At 38.6% G+C, this 17,786-nt stretch overlaps 1 protein-coding gene across 1 annotated transcript in view; it reads right to left on the reverse strand.

Moving 5' to 3' along the window:
• The window catches only part of ADAM23 (ADAM metallopeptidase domain 23), a 154,457-nt gene that overhangs the window by 11,815 nt on the left and 124,856 nt on the right, over positions 1-17,786 (reverse strand). The window contains exons 19-24 of the mRNA XM_004674351.2: positions 16,229-16,279; positions 15,088-15,151; positions 13,313-13,418; positions 12,499-12,618; positions 10,733-10,901; positions 9,484-9,595 (exon numbers count right to left, since the gene is read on the reverse strand). Of these exons, the coding sequence (XP_004674408.1) occupies positions 9,484-9,595; positions 10,733-10,901; positions 12,499-12,618; positions 13,313-13,418; positions 15,088-15,151; positions 16,229-16,279 (622 nt within the window). The remainder of the gene's footprint in view (positions 1-9,483; positions 9,596-10,732; positions 10,902-12,498; positions 12,619-13,312; positions 13,419-15,087; positions 15,152-16,228; positions 16,280-17,786) is intronic.

Consider the following 17,786-nt stretch of genomic DNA (forward strand, 5'->3'; position numbering starts at 1 on the left):
ACCAAATTACAGTCAATAAAATACAGTTGGAATGCTGTATCAAGACTCCCTTTCTTAAAGGCACACCTGTGGGTAGAATTTCCCTTGAAAAGGGATTATTACCTCACTAATAATCCAAATTATCTATCAACAGGCCCGAGGTGAAATCAAGACTAAGTTATTTTCTCTAAATGTTTTACTTCTGCTATCTACTTCGTTGTCTAACCAGTAAAGAGAAACAGAATGTCATTTCCAGTATTTAGCTTCTTTTGGGTAACTAGCTTCACCGTAAATATTGAGGGAGCTGAAAGACCCCGACCTACTCACAGCTCTTCGATCTAGTGGGGTTAAGGTTTCGGTAACCTCAGACACACGACAGGACCTATGAACCTGCTCCCCTCTTCACGCTATTTTGATGCCAGGGCCTCCCAATCCCTGTTTGCAGCTCATTGCCATTCATGGGTCTAAGGAGGACATCAGTGATGTTACTGACATGCCAGTGTCTGGGCTGCTGGACTGAAAGGTAATGGGTGATTCTTTAAGATAACACTAATTCATTCCTGGGCCACTGCAAAGAGGTGAACAGAAAACACAGAGCCCATGAAGGAGGCATTTCTGTTACTTGTAGATGCGTTCTCAAATTCGAGAAAAGTAAAAAAATCACAAGTCTTTAGTCTACAGATTTACAATCTCATAAAAGTCATGTCCCACAGACAATTGCCAGTTATTCTGAGGATGTGGATCAAGTACAGTGTAACCTAAATAAAGGTGCCAGTAGAACTGTCTTTCTGTGGGAGTTCAAAGACAAGGAGCACACAATGTATTTATCCACTTGGTGTTTTTAAGACTAACCCACCAAATAATCTGCAACTGTTCATTTAAAGTTTCACAGGTTTGGATTAAACGTTTTCATTCTTAAGGTTCTTTGTTCCCAAATATTTATGTAAACTTCTACTTTAAATTATTAACCTATTTTATAAGGAAAAAGGGCAGTATCCTAAATATCTTCTTTTAGAAATAATGAAACCGAAGCCTATTTATATCACTCTAAATAAATGGAGAAAATATTAGTGGTTATCATTCAGATTACCTTTGAGTGATTAATTCTTGGTTGTAAATGTGGGTCTTTTGGCCGATGAAGACTGAATTCTATTTAAGCATCCTAATAACACACTCACATAAAATCATTAATTGCCAAGAAATAGTTTTTTGGTTTTTTTTTTTTTTTTTTTTTTTTTTAAGGCTGTAGTTTAAATTTACAAGTGGAGGAGCAATAGAAGCTTTTGGATTGCTGCCTCAATGGTGAAGACCTCATAAGCACCCCAAATTTTATTTTATGCCCCACATTGTTCCAGACAGGAGAAGGTTCTTGACTGCACAAGAAAAACCACACAACACAAACACGTCCAAGTCACGCCACAAGTTGCACTGTCACAAGAAACAGACCAACAAGACAACACACAGGGTCAGGCAACTCAGTTGGCTCAGACACCAGCAACCAGACACAAACACTCTGAAACTCACAAAGATGCTTACTCTATTCCCCACCCTGTGCCTCCAAAAATCACCCCCAGGGCCAGAATGGTGCCAGCCACAGCACCTATTAGCCTGCTCGTGGCCATGTTCACTGTGTGGAGGGAAAACGGAGAGTTTTTTAAGCAAAGGACATTAACGAGACACTGATTTCACTAGTACACAAAATAATCTGTTCATAAAATGTTTTGAAAGTCAGTTAAATGTTGCGGTCTTTGCTTTAGGAATTGAAATTAAGATCTACAGACACTTTGAAAAAAATTTGAGGATAATTCTGAATTTCCCTTCAAATGCCACAGACCCTGCTTCAAAGCATACTTTCTTATACATACTTTGGAACACAGCAGTAGCCCAATATGAGGTAGAGTTCCTCCAAGAGTGAGGGAAAATTAAAACATCACCTAAATCGTGTAGTAGCAGATCTGTACTTTAATTACAAAAGGAGTAAGCTTTGAGCATACTTAACTGGCTCTTCAAACTCTAAAATAAGCCTCAGAAAGTTCCTTTTTTAAAATTCAGCTCTTTCTCAGCCAATTTTGTGAAAATTCTTACCAATTTAAAATAGTGCATCTTTCAAGTTAAATGATTTTTTTTACTCAAAAGATTATTTCAGCTGTAAAAGTGTATTTCAAATAATCTTGTATTGTTTGGATTTCTGCCATAGGACTTGGACATTTAAATTTCTGTTTGTGGTCTTCAGTTTTTAAACCAAGTGCTGAGAAAAAAAATTAGGGTCTCTGGAAAACTTGCTTCAGAGCAAGAAGGGATCGATCAATGGATGACTGAGGCAAGACCCTCAGTCCCTCCAGATCACCCTCCTGTTCGAGCCACGTTACACTGTAAACCTGACCCAGCAGTCAGCAGGGGCTGCCAAAGTTTCCTCTCCACAGGCGAGAAGCACAGAGTGGAAGAAGGAAGGCAAACTGTTTAGGGCTGAGTGTGTCCACGTGCTGTGTGTGCACAGATCTTATTTTGGTACTTGATCTTATTTTGGTGAAATTTTTTTGTGAATCCCAAGTATGGCCTTCAAATTACTTTACCAGTGAAGACACAGAGAAACAAAACAAAGAATTACAACTCAAAGTCACAATATCTGAAGACTTAATATTGGACTGGTTGACCCCCTCAGTTGAATTTTTCCCAAAGAAGGGAGAACTGTGGAGCTCCAGTCCTGTGAGCAACTATACAGAAACTTCCTTTTATCAGAGGGTAAATGTATGAATGAGAGATTCTAATCTGACTGTTCATGACACACAAACCTGAATGTCTTTAAAAAAACAACAAAAAAATGGGGTTCACAACAGAAAACAAAGTCTGCTGAGGGTGTGGAGGGGAGAAGAAAGCAGGCCAACAGATACAGTGATGGTAATACTTCCCAATAACTACAGGAGACAGTGATTTAAATACTTCAACTATAGCTCAGATTTTCAAACTGTGGCGGTAAACAGTGGATGGGAGGTAGCCCTGAGATAGTGACTCATTTTTTTTAAGACCTGAGAACGCTGCTTTCAGAATACTAAATTACTGACCCCATCCCCATTTTATGTTACACTTTTTTTGTCATTGTTTTTTGCTTACATTTTAGCCTTGGTTCACAGAGCAGAAATAGACGAGGGTCCTATTATTCTTTCAAATTTTATATATAAGCCAAGTATGTAAATCATGGGAACACACACACATTTCTAGAAAAAGTGATATCAAATGAATTTCTAACTTTTTATAATTTACAGTAAATGTTAGAATGATTGAACAGAAATAACCATTTTATAAGGCTTTTATATTTGCTCTGGATGGCATTTCTCACAGTGGAAATCAAAAGAATTAATCAATTCATCATGTAGGTGTTAGAAATAACAATTAGAGGAATGTGATTTCTACAGACACTGAAAATATATATTCATGATAAACAGATATAGCCTATAACCCACTGAGCAAGAAAAATTACCTTCAAATTCTTAACTGATCAGTACTCAAAAAAAACAGGATAAAAGTGGGAAAATAGGTTTTTCAAAAGTATTCTCTCCCCTCCTTATTCTCTCTTCCTCCCACATGTTTTAATTCTTTTATATTGAAAATACATTAAAACCCATTTGATTCTTTATCATGAACGTTGACATGATATTTCTTTGAGGAGGTATGACTGGTCTGGCTTCACATTGACAGGAATTAACAAGTGGCTTACAGGTTGGGGGATTTTACAGGGGACAAGTTTAAAAACTGAGGTCTTCAGAGCTAATAAGAATTACAGTCTCATTGAAAAAAAATTCTTGGACCTTTGTGAGTCCTCTGATCCACTGGGTTGTTGGAAAATTCATGATGTATTTTTTCTGTTTTTCAAGCAAAAATGTGTCATGACTTTTCCAACAACCCAAGAGTTCTACTGAGAAGTAACTCATTCTATTTTACTTCTGTCCTAACTATGTGATTGTATTCATTTATTCACTCACACATTCATTATCTACTAAATCCCTTTTCTTCGCTCCAGGAACTATGTTAGGCACATGGTGACCTGACTTATTTTACTTTTTATCCTACCAAGCCTGGAGATGAACTATCAAAGATTCAAGCTAATAGCACAATCATATTAAAGACTTAATTTTGCTCATGACCTTTTGACACACCTAGCTTTCATCCTAATCTGTTTGTGGAAACTTTATCACTTAGCAGGAAGCTTTTATTTATTTTTTCGTTTATTTCTGTTGTTAGTTTTTTTTTTTTTTTAAGATTTATTTATTTGTGCATACAGAACTGGGGTACAGGCCAGAGGCTTAGGGGCGGCGAGAGGCTTCACGAGAGACAGAGCGGGGAACAGAACAGGCAGATCGATGAAGTACACTGCTGAGGGGAGCAGCGGGCGGGTCAGGAGAGGTCTGCCACACCATGTGGTCACCTCCGGGGCAGGTGGGGATCGAACTCATGGGGAAGCGGCTTTAGATTCTCAGTGCTGTGCTTTAACCCGCTGCGCCACCAGGGAGGGCCCTCTGTTGTTAGTTTTTATTATATTACTACTCCTACTCCTCCTACTACTATTTTTAGTTGTGGTTCCTGCTTTCCAAGGTAATTTGTGCTGAATGGTAGTGTTTTTAATATGTAATATTAAGATACAAAGTATAAATTTTCTCCTTTTTTCAGGATTTCTATTTTATATGTAGAATAATTTCATAGGCATCTGAAGTTGAATGTTTGTTTAGATTTCTCGTGAAACAGAAGGTGAACTATTTTGTCCATGTGCTTCCAATGATCACATGGTTACAACGCAGTGTCCTTTTAGAGAGACATCAAAGCATCATTTGATGTCTATGAAAACAAAAATTCTTTTTGCAGAGATTTATTATTTTGCTAAAACTTAAAGTTAGAAAACACTAAATATATTCTTTATACTTTAGAATATAATTCTATTGACATCATATATGGATATTTATTAACTAACTTCATATTTCAATATATCAGACATACAATCATTACTCCTTAATCTTTTTCCATAAGGTGAGAAAGTTTTAGTACCTTTTTGGATACATTGGGACAATGTTAAAGAGGACGAAAAAGATATTATTTCCTAGAAGGGTATTACTTCAGTCCTTTTACACTATCATTGAAAATATCATGGAGTTTTTCTGAACCCAAACAAAGTAAACTCAGTTACTGAAAAAGATAAAGCCTAATAAACCCTCAAGGTATTATTGATGAGTCCACTGTAAATGAGAAAAATTCCCACAAGATACACCTGAGCTATAAAATCAAAGGAAGCTCTCAAAGAGATCATTAAAAAGTAAATGTAAAAGTTGTGAACACTCCTCAGGGAATTAACCTTAAGAATTATTGTTTTTAAAATACTAACTGCTAATAATATAACACTTGCTTTGACAAATAACGAAATAGTTAATAAGCTTAATCATTATCTGGTTACTATTTCACTTTTCCATTATCACAGTGCTATACAAAACAACAAACAAACAACACTCAGCTGTAAATGAGGTAAGGCACAAGACCAGGTGATCTACCTTTCATACCTGGCTCAGCCTCTAGCTAGTTGTTACCTCTGATAATACAGTTAGTTTTCTCATTTGTAACACAAGTGGTCTCAGCTGAAGTGCCACCAAAGCCATTCTCTGACTTCTGACCATGATGGAAGGGTCTGGCCAAAGCGATCCAGGTGTGGTCTCTATCTTTCCATCAATTAAAACAATGTTCAATTTTTTTTTTCTCTGCCCTATATAATGGTGATGCAAACCAATCAATGAGAAAAGGTCTAGTGAATTCCATACTAAGCGCCAGGCCAGGCAAGGATGTCTATAAACTGACAAGACCTTGGTATTTGACAGGGTTCTCCGTAGAGTAAGGGGGAATTCTGGGTCTTTTTAAGCAAAGTTCAACCATGTAGGACAAACCAAAACAATTTAAGTAAGTTCAGGGGAAATAAATTGGGAGAAGAAACACCAGAAGAGTCTTCATATGTGAAAAATGTGACAATGTAGAAAAGTTAAGTGAAACAGTGTAATAGTAGAAAAGTGAAGTGAAACAGTGTAATAGAAAGTCGAGTGCTCAAGTGTGTTTTTTGTTTGTTTGTTTTAGATTTCGGCTTGAGGAGCGGGCACAAATGACCTTGTGAGCTGTGGATTAAGGATCCACTGTGATTACTTCAGAGAGTTGCAGCCTGACTTCACAACTGTGTTTCATGTGTGTTTTTACTCCACACCAGGTGGAGAGGTTGAATTTGCATTCTTCCAGGCACTTAGCGTTAAAATAAAAGGAATGCCAAAAATACATCATTCTGACGTCCTTAAACCAGTGGAAATGGTCACATTTTTTCTTTTTCTTTTTTTTTTTTTTTAACTTATTTGATCTTGATCCAAAGGGCTGCAGAGTTGGGTGTAATTTATCTTTATGTCCTTGTTCATGATTTTTTTTTTAAAGCAGCATTTTCATTTGACTTCTTGGATTTATTTTTCTCCATAACAAGGAAGCACGCTGAAATTCAATAAACCTAAATATTTTTTAATGCCCTCTCGTTGTATCCATAAATAGAGAACTTCATCTATGGCTATAAAGACCTTCATCTATGGCTATAAAGCCAAATGACTGTGGGCATCCTTCACTATGCATGGCAAGCATTTGGGAAAGGCCCAAATCAATTCACACAGATGGTGAAAGGGCCAGCCACATCAAGTCAGCCCCAAAAAAATATATTCAATATGCAGTTATGCAAGATCTAGGCACTTCACTCAGATGGTGAAGGTAACTATCGTCAAAAATGTACTAATCGTTTCAATATTTTAAGTGCACAACCTGCTACTCTACAACAGAGCCATACAACAAACGGACAGAGATACACTAAACATTAGCACCAACAGGCAACATCTGATTTCCTTGACTCATACCAAAGGTAGGCACTAGAACACTTACTGAGTGCCTACGGCCTGTAACCGATGTGCTGTTTCAAAGAGTGGACCACCAATAAATACTTGCCTGGACAAACTAGAAGGCACATAGTTTCTCTCTTATATTCTTCTAACCAGAATGTCAAAAATAAATAACGCCTACAACAAATTGTTAAAGTTTTAATTTCTGTTGCTTCTCATTTTATTATTAGATCTGACTGATCTTTCAAGAGGAGTTAAAAAGACTCAAATGTCTACTATAGATACATCTATTACTGAATCCTACTAAAACTTTATGTCTTCTGAAAATTTAATAGTTTTTAATAACTGCTTATATCAATGAATGGCTTTTTATCCAACTGAGTCAGACTATTAGAAATTTCTGAGGATTTTAAAAGTTGTAGAATCAAAGGGTTTCTTACTCTATGCCTCCACTGTCATCATTAAGAATAAAGAACAGAAAACTTTTGCTAGAAAGAAATGGACTAAACTGATTTATATTTATTGCCTGATTCATGAATAAAGGGTAATTTTTATTTTCAAAATGTTTATTTTCTTTCGGATTTTTATATTTTCAAACTTTTCTTCAATAAATGTGTATTCCTTTGAAGACAGGTTATTTTTGAAAGATAATGTAAAATAGCACCATTTTCAGTAAGGTGGTAAAAGAAAACATAAGGCAGCTGTGAACAGCCTCCTATCTAGACTGTAGCTGCTCCTTTCATGCAGTCAAAGAAGCTTTCTAGGCGTGGATGGGTGCAGCAACAGGGATCAGACCAGGTAATTAATAATTTTGGCCCATGTACTGAAAAAAGATAGCAGCTGAAGCAATTCAGCTCTGCTCATCTGTTCAGGCATTTTTGTGCACCATTTAAGGAAACAGCCATCGAGATCTTTGTGAGAAAAATACACTATGGAGAGAAGATTTGGAAAGAATTAAGCTCTCTTTCTAAATTTTCTCTAAATCTAAGTTCTGAGGGTGGATCTAAAAATTTTTTGTTCTAGTTTTAAAGTAACAAAAGACTAAATGTGAAAGTGGAATCAGTTCCCTTTTAAAAATAGAAGAGGCAGGACAAAAATAGAGTGTGAGGGCGTGATGTGATGATGATTTCTATAGCATCTTAATATCATGGGTACATTAAGCAAATGCATGAAAAGTGTTTTCACACACCCACTATTACTGAAAAATACACATGCACCCAAACCAGCCTACACCTCCAGGAACTGAGGGCTACAGAGTCCCTATGCTTTCGAAGTTCTGTTTTCCCGAATAGACAATAGTGAAGTTCAGAGCATTTAAACAACTTACATCTTGAACTAAACAGACTAAAATACTATTTTTATATGAGCTTTCCTACCTGTAGGAGAAAAGCAAAAATGTTATTTGTAAAATACCATCCACAGCACCATTATGAAGAAGCAGCTGATTCCTAGTCTCTGGGACACAACATCTGTCATGACTGAGCTTCTCAGGTACAAAGCCATAGGTGCCGCAGTCAGACTATGGCAACCGATGACTTTTCTAGGTCTTTGAGAGCCATATGCAAGAGGCCATGTGGAGAATAATAGGAAAGTGACGGCCATATCTATGATGTCATGGACCATTACTACCTATTGCAACAGAAGAGCGCGTAGGCTTGAGATTGGGGCAAGGGCCCTGGACCCAGCCCTGCTTCTAGCTACCTAAGTAATTATACTATGTCACCTTGCTACCTGGGCACTCACATACTCAAGAGAAGAGTGCTTCTATGGCCACTGACACCATTTTTAATTAGAAATTCTAAATTTCTTTTTTTAGTGGCTGATTAAAGCTAAGGTCCAGATCACTCATTTTTTTTTCTACGATTTATTTATTTATGCACACAGAACTGGGGTACAGGTCAGAGGTGCAGAGGGTGAAAGGATTCACCAGAGACAGAATGGGGAGCAGCACAGGCAGATCGATGAAGTACATGCTGAGGGGAGCAGCAGACGGGTTAAGTCAGGTCTGCCATGCCATGTGGGTCACCTCCGGGGCAGGGATCAAACCGGCACTGAAGCGGCTGTGGCTAGCTTGCAGGGCTAGCTTGAACCCGCTGTGCCATCAGGGAGGGCCTCCCATGGTTTTTTAAAAGTTAAGGCTCTATGAAGAATTCCAATTTCTTCCTAATTAAAAGTGTGTTTAAGGCAGAACATGGAAGACTGCAACTTCCCTTTGGAGAGATTCAAGAAATGAGGAAATGACCAGAGCCACACACCAGCCCCCAATTTTCTCTCTTAGAAAATTGGGATAGCTTAGACAAACTATAATCTATTAAAATCTGTGATTATGAAAAAAGAATTGAGATGAAAAGGGAAAAAGAAACCTGGAAAAAAGGAAACCAATATACTGACTTCTTCCTAAGCTTAGCTGTAGACTGAGGGGCAATTCAAACATGGTTTTTAATGTGATCTATGAGGACCCTTGATCCTGAAAAAACATGAATTAAATTTTAAAAACAGAATAGAGAAATTCTTTTGTGTCTCCTGTCAAACCTAAGCTGCTGTCTTGACACCACTGGCAGAGTGCCAATGAATCTGGAACGCAAGGAATCGAAACTGAAATCACACAAACCCTTAGGTCCTTCATCCTTGGGGGGGTGAAGGTTCCTAACCGGATCCCGGATGCTGCAGTCTGTTCCCGCCCAGGTGAAATCACAGATGCAGGTGGCTTCATTACTACACACCTGTAAAGGACAATGAACAGACATAGGACATTTTCTCTCTGTTTTATAGAACAATGGTGATCTATGTAAAAGAAAAACTGGTGGGACAGAAATTTCCAAAATTATTATATTTTAAAAAAGGTAACAAAATTTTGAGGGCAGACAAAGGAAACAATGTATAGTTCAAATTGTTTAAAGGTGCTTTTTTCCAGATTATTATAAAAATATAAGGATTAAAAAGAAAAACATGTTAAATTATTACTCATGTGAATTTTTCTTGTTGATACTATTTAAATACATGCAGTGTAATATTTTCAGAAGTAGTTGTTTCTAGGAAATATTTTAGAAATATATATACATAAATATATATATATATTTAGAAATAAATAACTCAAGAATTTAATAGATTTTGGGCTCAAGAGGCAATGCCAGTAATTAAAGACTAAGAGATATTCATTAAGGCATTGTATGACTTCCCCATGCTCAAAGCCAAGTTCATCTGGTAATATTCAATACCTTCCCAGCCATATAAGTAATACCCACTCCTTGCATGCCCTTGCTATCTCTTTTCTCTCAATCAGCTGCTGAAGACCTTTCTGGAATGATCTTGGTCTCCTCACCCTGCCTCTGGGGTCCAAGCAGCAAGTTAGAATGGACTTGTAATTAAGATGAAACAAATAACCATCGGTAAACTTAAGACAAGTATTTAAACCTTATCTGCCTGGGAAATATATTCAGAGACAGATGGCTAAAGAGAAAATCAAAGTAAGCTTGTTGGTACAGAAGCATTTTAATCGGAAATGTTCTAAAGCCATGCCTACTACTAACAAGGCTGTATTCGATCCTTTTTTAATAAGATGAAAAAGTGAGGAGGAACAGTAGAGAATTTTCTTTTTATGCATAAAGTTTTATAATGTGTTCAGAGCAATAACTGAAAATAAAATTTAAAATATAAAAATAGAAAGCATAAAAAATAAAATCATGGTAACACACATACCAGTATTCTTAGCAGATATGTAGGGAAAATTCACAGGCAACATACAGATACTGGGAAGAGTCACAGACCAAGAATGACTGAACTGGAAGTGTAGTGACTGTAAATTTTGAGGACAAAAGAAAACAACAGACAGCCAAGCTGGAATAAAGATGGCTACTCACCCCATGGCCTGAACAGACTTTACCCTTGGAATCCAGGGGGCAGCTGCTCATGTTTAGGGCCTGAATCTGTAGACATTTCCGATCTAAACACATCATAGATGGGCCACATGGCGTTCCATCTTCCACATAACCCACATCTGTATCATCATCTAAAACCACATGAGCACCACTAAAAGGAGAGAAATATTCATGAGCCATTAACACTACACATTCAAATACAACTGCAATGCGGAAAAAAGCTTGCTCTTCACGTTACTAAGGAGGCTGTTAGGAAGCGTGGATTTGTCCTAGCATTTCTCCACTTTTCTCCTCCTGTCCCCCTGGCTTCCCTTAATAAAAAATTTCTCCACTTTTCTCCTCCTTTACCCTGGCTTCTCTTAATAAAAAAGCAACTACCTTCCATCATCATTATATTTCACACCATCAGAAAAAAAGGTCATTTATTCTAAATCTTCACTTGTTTTCAAGGTCAACATAAGGGGAGAAGTGTCTACATAAAACAGGAGAAGCATTCTTATCGGAGCTCTCCAAGGCTTTCAGCTGTGTTATGGTAGAAAACAAACAAACAGTGAGCAAAACTAGCAACTAAAAGTACTTTGAAATTATTATTTAGAAAATTGAATGGTTCACTGAAAAAACAGCAGACCAGTTCTTCTCTATTGACATTTATAAAGTTAGGGACAAGTTAAATTTGATAAACAATCAATGCTATATTCCTTACACATTATTTTGCTAATATACCAGTTTAGACTATAACAATGTAATTTAATGAGGCTGTTGTACCTAAAGGCTGAGGAAATTTACATGTACAGAGAAAGCTTATATGATCAAGACAGCTAGATTTGAAGACTCAAAATTTATTCTAGGGAGAATCATATTGTCTAAGACCCTGTTAAATTTTCCTTCACAGCCATTTAAAAGAGAAAAAAAATGTCTTGGTCATTTAACTAAGACAACATTATCCAATTTGACTACCCAGGAAATTTATTAAATTTTATCCAAAACCACTTCTGGATGTTTCCAAATCTTAGTCCACTCATAGAAGATGAAATTACAGTTCTGGGGAAACTAAAGATCAAATGTTCATAGCCAATGAATTTAGTGTTGTAAAGGGATCCCTAAACTGTTTTGGGCAGTAACAATATCACTCAAAACATAGCATAGCATCTTAGAATTATGGCAACCTGAGGAGAGCAATGAGAGATGTTCATTGTAATATAATATGAATTCCCGGCTGGAAAAAAAAAAACCTTATATAAGCCTTATACCTTCTGTGTCTTATACTCACAGTTAACTGGCTATCAAATATTTGTCTATGGCTATAAATATTTTAACAAATATTTCCTGCATATGATTGGATATTTATTAAAACATCTTCTAAACCAGACACATGATACATAAAGTATAGCTTAAAATCCCTTTTGTCTCTCATAAAAAAAAAAACACAGTGCTCAAATAGTGACATAGTCTAGTACTCAAAGCTTTAATCATGGGTCAAAACAGGCACCATCATTTCCTCTTAAGACTCTGACTATAAAGAACACTTCAGTACTTCGAACTCATACATTTTTGACCAAATACTACATGCAAATCAATATGCACCTTTGTTTTGAAAAACAATTCTCAACATAAAATAAAATATTAAGCAAATATAGATAATAAAATCTCAATCAAAAATCCTTGTGTGAGCACCAGAAACTTTCCCCTTGGTTTTTCTAACTTTGTGATTCTCATGATTCACTAGCTTTTCTGGCTTGTAATGTTACCTGCAGTCAATGACCCGTCCTTGGTGGTAGAAGGAAGTTGGGATGATCTCACCCTGAAGTTGGCCAATACGAGGAGTGCGAGTAAGGTTGGTACAGAGTAAAAATCCACAGAACACATCACTGCACATGGGGGAAAAAAGAACACAACAACTCAAAATAATCAAAACTACTCAGCCCACACAGGGGTAAAACTTGAAAATACTCTCTTCCCTTCTGAAAAAAAACATTTGTTCAGATGTTATTGGTTGGCGATGACCCCTTCCTTCCTTGCAAAAACAGAAAATTAAAATCTAATATTAATTGGTAGTAATGTGGTCAAGTAGCTCTTCAAAACATGCATCAGGAAAATACAGAATATGAAAAATTTGCTGAACTTGAGAGAAATGGTGAGGTCATACCACAGTTAACTGTTTAGTACATAGCAACTTGCCCTTAGCTATCCTAATGTATTTTTAAAATACACTGAAAATTTTAAAGGATGAACATTTATAAAAAATCAGTACCATTCAGGGCCTACCTGACGACGCAGAGGCTAAAGACAGCGATATCAAGCTATCACCAGCCACTGCAGCACAAGTTCAGTCCCAGGCCTGACAGGGAGCTGACCCACATGGCACTGCAGACCTCTCCGGACCCGCCCGCTGCTCCCCTCAGCAGTGTATTTCAGTCCATCTGTCTGTTCTGCTCCCCACTCTGTCTCTGGTGACTCCTCTCACCCCTGCACCTCTGACCTGCACCCCAGTTCTTGTGTGTGCTCATGTTGCAATAGGATCAGGGCTCCCACGCATGCCTTCTGCACCAAGGCAGTACTCACTGTTTGCTGCACTGGACCCACCGGTCTCCATCCTTCCCACAGTTTCCCTTTTCGGTGCCTTCTGTATTCAGCTTTTCATAACAGAACTTGTCAGACCCTGAAGCCTCTTTTGGAGATGAGCAAGAAAAGGAAATTAATTTTAGTACTTTTGTTATCTCTAATAATGTGAAAGTGTTTAATAAATGGTTCTCCAGAAAAAAAAAAAATCCTGATTCACAGCATTTTCCAATTTCCATGGTGTAAATTCCCAGGGTATGATACACAGCTAATTTTAAACTATCCATGTGATGTCAATTAGCTTCTAAACTTACTGAAAATTTAACTTCGGCTCTTGCAAGTTAATACAGTGCTATAGCATAACACTTTTAAATTTGAGAAATAAATGTATCCCCAATTCTTATTAGGGAGTGTGAAGGGGGGTGCAGGAATGAGCAATATTCCTAATGCTGTTTCATATTTATATAAGGATTGATCCTATGGTCTTTAGCCAGCTGAAGTCTTATGTTGGCACTTGGGTTTTGATACATCAACCTTGAAAATAACAAATAGGCCTCCATTATCTTTCCTCTATCAAAATGGAAGCTTTAAAAATAAATATTCTGGGCCCTCCCTAGTGATGCAGTGGGTTAAAGCACAGCACGATGAAGCTAGTTGCAGCCCTTTAGTGCGAGTTCAATCCCAGCCATGGAAGTGACCCACATGGCACAGCAGACCTCTCCTGTCTCACCCACTGCTCCCCTTAGCAGTACATTTCTCAATCTGCCTATTCTGCTCCCCACTCCCTCTCTGGTGAATCCTCTCACCACCCCTGCACCCATGGCCTGTGCCTGAGTTCTGTATGCATAAATAAATCTTTAAAAAATTAATAAATATTCTAAGATAAAAGATGGTATCCCTTACAGGAGGAACATAGGGAAACCGAACACAATGTAAAAAAAAAAAAAAAAAGTCAAAGCTCGCAAGCTGACCAAAGATTTGAGGCAGACAGCAGTGGAGAGAGAGGGGAAGGAAGGGCACAAGGACCATGGGGACAGATCATAGGTGATGTGCTGGTGGGAGGTTTATGGGAACTACACCCGAGGGGAGAAATCAAACACTGTACAAAAACGATATAAGCAAATTAAAAAGTTAGTATAAATAAATAAGTAAAATTAATCTCCCAGTTAAATATTTGCCAAATACATCACTCCCACAGTGTTCTTGGGTCACCCAGCCACAGCAAGCAGACCCATCTCTCTCTCTTCCAGCTGGCCTTCTCTGAAAGGCACAGCACAGCGGGAAGAGACTAGCCACACAGGGAGAGAACTGAGACTCGAGCCCATGTACTGAAACCTCTCCCTGCAACTCCAGAAGGACTTGCATTCTTTACCTCAAACTGAGATCGCAAATCACCAACTGAAAAGGAAGTCTGATACTTAAGTCTGATCATTTCTGGGAGTAAATGGACATAAAAAGAAACCAGGGGGAGGGGAGTAAACGTGAATTCAAGGTATAAGGTCAGTCACCAAATGGCTGGATGCGAAACACGGCCCCCACACTCCACTGACATGGAGCATGGCAAGAACATTCCTTTCTCTCACAGCTACGATCCCACATGACAATTCCCCACCTTGAGTTGCGCTTTCTGTGTTATTTGTAACCAAGACTCACAGCCTCTCTATTCTCACCCACTCCCGGTTTTTTTTGGAAACACCCCTCCAAAGTGTCCATCTCTCTTGGCAAGACTGGCAGAGAACAATGGGAAGAGAAAGGGGGGGGGGCGGAGTGTGGCCTACTTGTTCCCCAGATGTACTGGCACTGGTTGTCTCGGGTCTTGCATTCCCCGTTGTAGCAGCGGCCCTGGGAACAGAGACAGACATCAAGAGCCCCCCGAGCCAGGTCCATGCCCCCCCCTAATTTTTACTGCAAGTATGAGGGGGTAAAGGATGTCCTGAAGGAACTGTACAGATACAGGATGTGTGGATTCTACCCCTACTCCAGACACCAAAACCAGAAACCCAGCCACCAAATGGAAGACTGCAGGAACCCAAGGGCGGAGTTTGGCAGCCGTTTTGGGGTTTTGGATATAAAGCCAGACATGTTAGTCGCTTGGCTCTTCATCACCTTTCAGCGTGCTATTGGGGTTCCAGATCAGCGGAACTGGTAGGACACATTGTTTAATGTGTATCTCTCTCTCTTTCCCTTTTCTCCCTTGTAAATAGACCTCTTGTTCCTTTTCTTTTTCCCTTGTCAATAAACCTATTATTAACCTTTTTGTGTCTGTGTAGTGCAGCTGAACTAAGAGTAAGGGTGAAGACCCACAGACAGACAACCCAATTCACGCTTGGTTGCCCTGTAATGCAAGGCCTCCTTTCCGTTGTTTCAGGGATTTTTTTTTTTCATTCCATACCTTAATATTGATATTTTCATAGGGACCCATAGGAATCACAAATATTTTAAGAGAAGCCTAACAGGCAATTAAAACCAAAAACTCAGAACAGAGCTCTTGAAACCCAAACTAATGATCTTATAAATTTTTAATTTTACAGAAAATAAGAACTGGGACCTCTTTGGGTGATACTGAAATGATTTTTAATTTGACTGGTGTAGGATGGAGGATTAGAACAGCATGGGGGTTGGGGGGAAGCCCACACATTGTTACAGATTGTGATATTTTCCCATAATGGACAGGCTGGAATTACTGAAATTCTTTAGCTATCACTACACTTTTTCCTTGACCTCCACCTGTGCAGTTTGTCACTGGAGGTAATATATTTCACACTTGGTATGACATGAAACAGCTCTGGATTAGAAGTCTACTGCAATGACTTATTGGCACTGCAATTTCCCTTCAAAGTTACCTCTATCAAAAAAAAGACAAAAAACTCACAAACTAATTCCTTTAAAATTACATTCAAAACTTACAGCCCAGCATACCTGGTTTTGATTGCATGCATATCCGTCTTGCTTATGAAGATTTGGTGGGCACTGAAAAATACAATCTTTTTAGTTCATGTTTGGCATGTTAATCCTTTCAGGATATGGACATAATATATAAAAAGGCAAACAAATAAATGCAAGGCTGGTGAATATATAATCAAATGTGTCTAGAAAAATATCTTAAGTAGGTTATCCAAATTAATTCTCCTAGTGTGGGTAAAAATAAATAAATAAGGTCCATACCGTGGGTGTTTTTTAGGTTTCTGACTTCCATGAGGTATACTAAAATAAGAACTTATATTTACTTGCCTACAGAGTTAAAAGTAGAAAGGATTAAAATGGACAATGAAGGAAATGAACCAGCTTGTTATGTAGGAGTGGACACATTCAGGAACTAATTTACCAACTTTGCACAGCCCTGTGAAATGTCAAATTTGCATTTGACACCCATGAAGCTCCCCCACAGGCGACTTCACTGCAAAGGGAGAAACGCTCTGCCTCCCCCCTTCCAACTCAGCCTCAGTGTCCCAGCTCCATTGTATTCTGACCTTGCAAACTACAGACTGCTTCTAGGACAATTGTGATGTGATGTTTACTTCTTTTTCCAAGTCTCTTTGTCAAATCATTTTCTTAAAGTACACTTCATTCCCACCCCCTTTGAATTAACCTGAAAAATGAAAACTTTTACGCTTTATGCATTTATTTACCACTTTTCAGAGAACTTATATTCAAAGCAAACAAGAAAAAGAAAAACACTACACAGGTGTGTGGCAAGTGAGTAAGAAACACAGAAGTACAGGCCAAGGCCCTCTCGATTCCATTCTTCCATTAGTCGTCCTGTCATCATTTCTGTCCCATTCTGCTCAGCAAACAAACCCTGTTAGGTCTCTTTAAAGCACAATCACAATCTGCTCTGACCACGTTTCTCGATGCCCCCTGGTATGTCCAGTCCAGTCCACACCCTCTCTCACCTGGCATACACAACAGCTTCCAGCCATCCCCTGCCACCAGCCTACTCTCCTACTCTCGAGCGTTACCAGAATGCCCCTTACGTGAGTAAACCAGATCATGTCGCTCCTTGTTGAGTGGCTCCCAACTTGTTCCCTGATGTGTAAGTTCAACAAGACAGCTGCTTTGCTGTCCAGCCACTCCACCTGGACCTCATTCCTGCTTCCAACCAGGAATCTGGATGGTAAATGTGCCAGATGCTCTTCCTTCGATTTCTCCCCAGATTTTCTATGTCACTTGCTCCTTCAAAACCCTTCTTTAGGGTTTTGTTCAAATAGCAGCATCTCAAAAAGCCCCCTCTAACCATGTCCAAAACTGGGGCCCCCTCCCATGCTGGCATCCTAGCTCCCCCAAATGCCCACCAACTGATGCTTCCTGTCTTTTACTTGTCTGTCATGTGTGCCCGTCATAATGGGATGCAGGCAGGGATTTTATGTTTGGTCCCCTGCTGCTTCCCGCCATCTAGAACAAAACTAGGCTCAATTATTACTGAGTAGGTACGTAATCACTTTTGGCCGACTTAGAAAATAAATGAATGACCCACAGA

This window comes from Condylura cristata, unplaced genomic scaffold, assembly GCF_000260355.1.
Source record: "Condylura cristata isolate star-nosed mole 26May11 unplaced genomic scaffold, ConCri1.0 scaffold00002, whole genome shotgun sequence".
Taxonomy (NCBI): domain Eukaryota; kingdom Metazoa; phylum Chordata; class Mammalia; order Eulipotyphla; family Talpidae; genus Condylura; species Condylura cristata.